This window comes from Microtus ochrogaster, linkage group LG4, assembly GCF_000317375.1.
Source record: "Microtus ochrogaster isolate Prairie Vole_2 linkage group LG4, MicOch1.0, whole genome shotgun sequence".
Lineage (NCBI taxonomy): Eukaryota > Metazoa > Chordata > Mammalia > Rodentia > Cricetidae > Microtus > Microtus ochrogaster.
Genome location: NC_022030.1, coordinates 45,481,404 through 45,488,736, shown reverse-complemented (window position 1 = coordinate 45,488,736; position 7,333 = coordinate 45,481,404). Strand labels below are relative to the sequence as shown.

The 7,333-nt window shown below is 41.9% G+C and overlaps 1 protein-coding gene across 1 annotated transcript in view; it reads right to left on the bottom strand.

The window, feature by feature from the left end:
- Nucleotides 1–943: 943 nt before the first annotated feature.
- Ndufs1 (NADH:ubiquinone oxidoreductase core subunit S1) overlaps nt 944–7,333 on the bottom strand; it is a 35,585-nt gene continuing 29,195 nt past the window's right edge. Inside the window, exons 16-19 of the mRNA XM_005361489.2 lie at nt 4,395–4,570; nt 2,274–2,408; nt 2,121–2,193; nt 944–1,268 (exon numbers count right to left, since the gene is read on the bottom strand). Coding sequence (XP_005361546.1) covers nt 1,177–1,268; nt 2,121–2,193; nt 2,274–2,408; nt 4,395–4,570 — 476 coding nt within the window. The 3' untranslated portion in view covers nt 944–1,176. The remainder of the gene's footprint in view (nt 1,269–2,120; nt 2,194–2,273; nt 2,409–4,394; nt 4,571–7,333) is intronic.

The following is a 7,333-nucleotide window of genomic DNA, read 5'->3' as shown; positions in this document are numbered from 1 at the left end:
GGGATTAAAAGTACACCATCACTGTCCAGCTAATTATTGTTTTATTGTATGCATATGGGTGTTCTGCCTGCATGCATGTTATGCACCACTTGCATGCCTGGTGCCCACGGAAGCCAGAAGAAGATGATGTGGGATCCCTTCTGTATGCTGTGAATATGTCTTATTACCATTGGTTAATAAAAAAGTTGATTTGGCCTATTAGCTCAGGCTATTACTAACTAGCTGTTACAACTTAAATTGACCCATTTTAATAATCTGTATATTGCCATGTGCCCTGTGGCTTAACCAGTTCCCACATTAGGAAACTGATCTGGAACTGAAGTTAACGGGCAGTTGTAAGCCATACGTGGGTGCTGGGAATTGAACCTGGGTCCTCTGGAAGAGCAGTCAGTGCTCTTCATAGCTGAGCCATCTCTCCAGACCCACATTTCTATTAATTAATCTTAACAGAAAACTTAAAGTTTTTAAGACTTTTTTTTTTTGAGACAGGGGTGTGTAGTCCTGGCTAACCTAAAACTCACTCTATAGATCAGGCTGGCCTCAAACTCACAGAGATTCACCTGCCTCTGCCTCCTGAGTGCTGAGATTAAAGGCATGTGCCACCATGTCCTGCTGAGACAGACTCTTAAATCTGTAGCCCAGGCAACTAGAGTTTGTGTGTGCAATTTGTAGTTTCCTCCTTCTACTATGTAAGTTCCAGGGCTCAACTTCTAGTCAGAGCTGACAGCAAGTACCTTTACCCATTTTGAGTCATTTTGCTGGCCTTAAGACAAAACGTGAGACTGAATGGAAGATCTTTGTTTTCTTAAGCCTCAAGGGTTGGATCTTTAGCCTTACACTACTGCACCAATGAGCTATGTTCCTAGTCCTAAAAGGCCTTTCCTTTCATCCATTTTGAAACAAAAATGATCTATGAAAAAAATTCATATTTTAAGGATCAGTGTTTTTAACATGAAAGAACAAAGGTTAGCTTTATTAAACTACTTGATGCTTGTACATAATACATAAACTTTAAACTGCCAAGATTCTGGTTAAGGGCAATATCATTTTCAAGTAAGCATAGCATAACTTTAAATATTACATCATTCAGAATCACATTGGAAAACATCAGCTTGTAAGGGATTACACCAATGTCCATTTACTGACTAGAGCAAAACTGGGTCCCTGGTGGATGTCTCAGCATATGGATGGCTCCTCTACCGCCTGAGCGCCCTCTGTGACAGCTTTGACACATTTGGCCATTGTCTGTGAGGCTCTGCTAATTGAATCTGAAAGACATTAAGAACATGCATTTTGTTAACAGAACTTCCTTTGTTGTTTTGGAAACAGTGTCTCAGATTTCAGACCAGACAGGAACTCAATAGTATATATACCAAGTTAGCCTCAAACTTGTGGTGCTCCTCATACCTCAGATTCCCATGTGCTGAGATTACAGGGAAGAGCTTTTTCCAAGGTTTTGTTAATGTGACTTTAGAACATGCACTGAAAATTTAGTGTTGCACATATTCAGGAACAAACGACGGTGAGGCTGTAATGCAATTATAAACAAACAATCCATTGTGCACATAACCTCTTTACTGGGCAAGTATGTTTAAGCTAGGGTCTTGTTATCTTGTGCTGCTTATGAAGCCAACTCTTTGAACTATGATCCTCTTGCCTTCACTTCTTGTTTACCACCACAGCTTTCTGGTTAACTGCTTTTAATATTTAGAAATAATTACATAATCACATAAGAGCTAGACAACATACCAGTATGAAAAAATTAAATGACAGAAAATTCTTTAAAAAAAATCTAAAAAAAAAAGACACAACTGTTTATGTGGTAGGCTGAGACAGAAGGATTGCTTTGAGTTTCAGGTCTACCTGGCCTACTCAGAATTTACAAAACAAAACAAACCACCCAGGTGCTGGCAAAGGGCAGACAAACTGAGTTTGAACTCTGAATCCCAATGTAAAAGCTTCACGTACGGGCACACACCAGTAACCCTAACACCACCATGACAAAATAAGCACTTAGACTAAAACAATCACCCTGTAGCTCAAACACAAACATCTATAAAGATAAAGCAGGTCCTCTGATTCTCTCTGGGTAGTCAGTAGTCGAACTGAGAGCTACTTACCTGTCATATAGAAGTCTTTTATAGTAAGCTGAGGTGGAACAAGTGGGTCAGCAAGAAGTTCCTGGTTCACCAGCTGAAAAATATGACAGATAATCAGTACTATTGTGTCAAGATATACACCATTAGGAAAATTGTTTACAGGCAAGCTTTTACCTGGGCAAGCTCACTTGCTTGCTGAAAGTAATTAGCTCCTTCAACATCATCATAACGAACAAGATTAGGAGAGACCTCTTCTAGACGGTTCCTCACTTGATCCAGAGAATCATATGGAAGAGTGATACCTGCGATCTACACAGATCAGATTCATCAGGACATACAACTTTACTATTGCAATATGTCAGAGGTGGGGCAGCCAAAACGACTCGTTTGGAGTCAATCCCTGGACCCACTGGGTGCAGGGAGAGAGCAGATGCCCTTTAAACCTCAAATACATGCTGCAGCACGTACCGCCCATGACCCAAAACAAAAAATAAATGCCACTTAGCATGGTAAGGTAGCACAGGGTTTTGAAACATTACATTTGTTTAACGATGTAAAGATGTGTTGCTCTGCCTTCCTAAGGCACCTGATTGATCTAATAAAAAGCTGAATGGCCAATAGCCAGACAGTAGAGGGGCAGGTGGGGCTAGCAGACACAGAGAATAAAAGGAGGAGCTATCAAGGCACAAGGGGAGAAGAAAACAAGGGAGGGAGAGAGAGATAGATGCCCGGGGCCAGCCAGGTCAGCCAGACATGGAGTAGGATACACAGAATAAAAGGTAAGGCGTGGTGGCGCACACCTTTAATCCCAGCACTCGGGAGGCAGAGGCAGGCGGATCTCTGTGAGTTCGAGGCCAGCCTGGTCTACAGAGCTAGTTCCAGGACAGACTCCAAAGCCACAGAGAAACCCTGTCTCGAAAAACAAAACAAAACAAAACAAAACAAAACAAAACAAAACAAAAAAAGAAAGGTAACAGCTCCAAGGCAAGATGCATATAAAGAGACACAGATTAATTTAAATTATATGAGATAGCAAAAAAAAAGTCAGTGGTGGTGGCACAGGCCTTTAATCCCAGCACTCAGGAGGCAGACAGGTGGATCTCTTGCCTGGTCCACAGAGCAAGTTCCAGGACAGGCTCAAAGCTACAGAGAAACCCCGTCTTAAAAGAAAAAAAGGGGGGGGGGAGGGGAGAGATAGCAAAAATATGAGCTAAAGCTAAGGCTGAGCATTCATAACTAAAAGTAAGTCTTCACGCTATAATGTGGGAATTGGCTGGTGGCCCCAAAGAAAGCCTGCTACAGCTCAGACCTTCAATCCTTGCATTTGGGAGGCAGAGGCAGGTGGATCTCTGAGTCTGAGGCCAGCCTGGTCTACAGATGGCATTCCAGAGCACACAGAGAAACTCTATCTAGAGAGGGTTGCAACTTAGTATGTACATCAGACTGGGCTCAATCTCTAGCACCAAAAACGGGGGCAAAAATAATTTATAATTGCAACTATGGTGAAATAATGAGGTATTACTAAAAGGAAAAAAACCCCTCTATTAGTATCTTTTAGCAGACAAATTTTTCCTTTCTTCTTAAAAATTATTTATTCATCATTACTTTTTTGTCTATGTGTTTTGCCTGTGTGCGTATCTGTGTACCACATGCATGCCTGAGCTCTAAGGAGGCCAGAAAAGTGTGATAAATCTCCTAAAATGTCACCATGTGAGTGCTGGGAATTAACCCCAGGTTCTCTGGAAGATTGATCTTAACCACTGAGCCATCCGTCCAATCCAGACAGATTTTTCAGGAAAGCATCAGGTGTGGAATACAGATGTCAAAAATTCTAATTTATAAGATGTCACCATATTTATTTGCAGAATGTTGCTCGATAGTACAGAGAGTTCTTAACAAGTGCATGGTTCTGAAGTCAAGGATTACAGAGATGATGTTAGGCTAAATACCGATTCCTGTTTTAATATTTAATTTTCTGAAGGCCTTTTCTCCTATACTACCAGGTTATGCAACTCTCTCTCATTCTAGAGGAAAACTTTCCACGACTTTGAAAATCATTTTAAGAAGCTAACATGTCTAGCATCCCTATGACATGCCTTAGTGAATGAAGATGTAGCTCAGCGGCAAAGCTCCTGCCTAGTATCTGCTGAAGCCCTGGGTCTATCTCCAGCACTATAAATTATGTACAAGAATTTATTGAACCTAGGACTGCATGCAATCACAATACCAATCGAGCTACATCCCCAGCTGCTTAATGAATAAAATTACGTCAAAGAAATGCCTCAAAAATAATACCTCCGAGAGAGCTCTTATGATTTTCCAGTCTTCTCTTGCCAAGCCAGGAGGTGTAACTGCCACTTTGGTTTGTTGGGCTCTACCCTCAGTATTGACATAAGTAGCAGACTTTTCTGTGTAAGCAGCCCCTGGGAGAATAACATCAGCTATGGGAGCACCAACATCACCATGATGTCCTGTGAGGAGAAACTGTATTAATAAACACAAAGTCGTGGTACACAACGGTAACCCAGTACCTGGGGCCAAGGCAGAAGAATCATGAGGTCAGTGTGAATTACAGCTTAGACCACGTATTAGAACCCAATAGTACTGGTCACTACTATATGTGAAGACTGCAAACATACCTCCTTTGTAATTCCTATTACTAGTTTTGTAGCTCTGGATACCAGATCACCTCATGCAAACTATTTACCACTGAACTATACTTTTTTTTTGAGACAGGGTTTTTTTTTGAGACATGGTTTCTCTCTGTGTAGGCCTGACTGTCCTAGAACTCGCTCTAGAGACCAGGTTGGCCTCGAACTTGGAGATCAGCCTGCCTCTGCCTCCTGAGCGCTGGGATCAAAGGCGTACACCATCATGTTCAGACATTTTCATAGGTTTAAAATGAGAATGAGAGGGTAGTTCAAGCTGGGCGGTGGCGGCACAGGCCTTTAGTCCTAGAACTCAGAAGGCAGAGGCAGGCAGATCTCCAAGTTCAATGTCAGCCTGGTTTCCAGAGTTTATTCCAGGACCATCAGGCTACACAGATAAAAATCCTGTCTTGAAAAACCAACTGAAAGAAACAAACCAAATCCAAAATCCAACAAACTCCTTCCCCAAAATCCAAAAACTTATTAAGACAATACTTTTTTAAATTTTGTATTGATCTTTATTAGGCTCTACATTTTTCTCTGCTCTCCTCCCTGCCTCTACGCCCCCTCAACCCTTTCCCAAAGGCCCCATGACCTCGATGTACTCAGGAGATCTTTTTCTACTTCCCTTGTAGATTAATTAGGTCCTTGTATGCCTCTCTCAGAGTCCTTAAGGACAATACATTTTTGAGAGGCGTTTCAAGACAGGGTTTCCTAGTAGCTATGGAGCCAGTCCTGTGGACCCCAGGCTGGCCTCGAACTCACAGAGATTCACCTGACTCTGCCTCCTGAGTGCTGGGATTAAAGGCGTGCACCACCACTGTCCAGCAAGACAATGCATACTACGCTAGCCTGTGGTGCTGCAGGCCCACAATCAGTCAGGAGGCAGAGGCAGAGAGAATCAACCAGAAGTTCAAGGTCATCCTTGGTCAAACTAGGCGATCAGAGATTCTACCTCAGGAGAAAAGAAAAAAGAGAAAAGGTGTGCATATCCGATTGAGTGCCCCTAGAAAGCAGTAAAACAATATTTTAGTTCAGTAATTTTGTTTAGTACCAACCAATTATATTAACTGAAGACATAATATTTTTTTTTCTTTTGGTTGTTTTGAGACAGAGTTTCTCTGCTTAGCTTGTCCCGGAACTCTTTCTGTAGATCAGACTGGCCTCAAACTCAGGAGATCCACTTGCCCTTAGCCTCCGAAGTGTTGGGGTAAAAGCGTGTGCCACCACTGGCATAAAATGTTATATAATAATTTTTTAAAATAAGATATTTTGTGTGTGTATGTTTGCCTGCATATATGTCTGTGTACCACATGTATGCTGATGCCTGCAGAGGCCAGAGAAGTTGTTAGATACCCCGGACCTGGAATTACAGGAAACTGAGAGCTATCATGTGGACAGTGAGAATCAAGTGCTCTTAACTGCTGAGCCATCTCTCCAGCTCCTGTATAATTTTTATGGTAATAAAAATATCTATTATAAATTATGTCCATGTATACAATAAAATAAAGCCTCACCTGTAATTTTAAATATCCAGGGATATACAATGCACTACTTACTCTAGGGAAACATAATTACATTTACAAGTGGGAGTTCAAAAGAATGCATCAAATACAGAAAGTCAGCGTGCCACGTTAACTGTCTACTTATGTATTCCTTAGCATCTTGCTAAAGATGGCTGTAACTTAATTTACATAAGTCAGACATGGTCCACACCTGTAATTCCCAGGACCTGGAGGCAGAACATGAGGCTCATGAGTTCAGGGCCGGCCTGGGCTATCTTCTACAACCAGGGTCTACAGGGAGCTACATCTGAGGTGATGAGCACTTGCCAGGCATGAGAACTCACAGACAAGCTCCGTGTAAACGCTCCACAAGACTTACTGCCTGTCCTGTCACACAGAATCCAAGGCATTAGTTAAACTTTACAGTTTAGTCAGGCATGGTGGTACATGCCTGTTATCCCAGTACTTGGAAGTGGAGGCAAAAGGATCAGGAGTTCAGGGTCATCCTCTGCTAAGTATTGAGTTAGAGGCCAACCTGAGCTATATGAGACCTTGTTTCAAAGACAAAATTTTAAGAAATATTTTGCACTATTAAAGTTCTTTTCCCTTACAGATACTAATAATAGTTTATTATTGTTATTATTAAGTAATAATGCTAAATATTCTGACAGCGTCTTATGTTGTCCTTAGTGACCTCAAACTTGCACTCCTCCTATCTCAGCTTCCTGAAGACAGGACTACTACTCGAGTCTACCACCCTCGTCATGAGTGAGCCAACTCTAGCCAATCCTCTTACTGAGCATTCAGGTTACCACTGCTCCTCATTTATTAAGTAATTTCAGGCAAGAAATTTCTCTTTAAATTTTTTAAAAATTATTTTGTGTATAGGTATTTTGTCTGTGTGTCTTGTACCACATACATGCCTAGTGACATCTGATGTCAGAAGAGGGTGTTGGAGCCACTGGATTGGAGTAACGACAGTTGTGAGCTGCTGCCATGCTGGTGTCTGAAATGGAATCTAGGCTATCTGAGGAGCAGTCGGTGCCCGTGACTGCGGATCCCTATCTCCAGCCCGACAGGT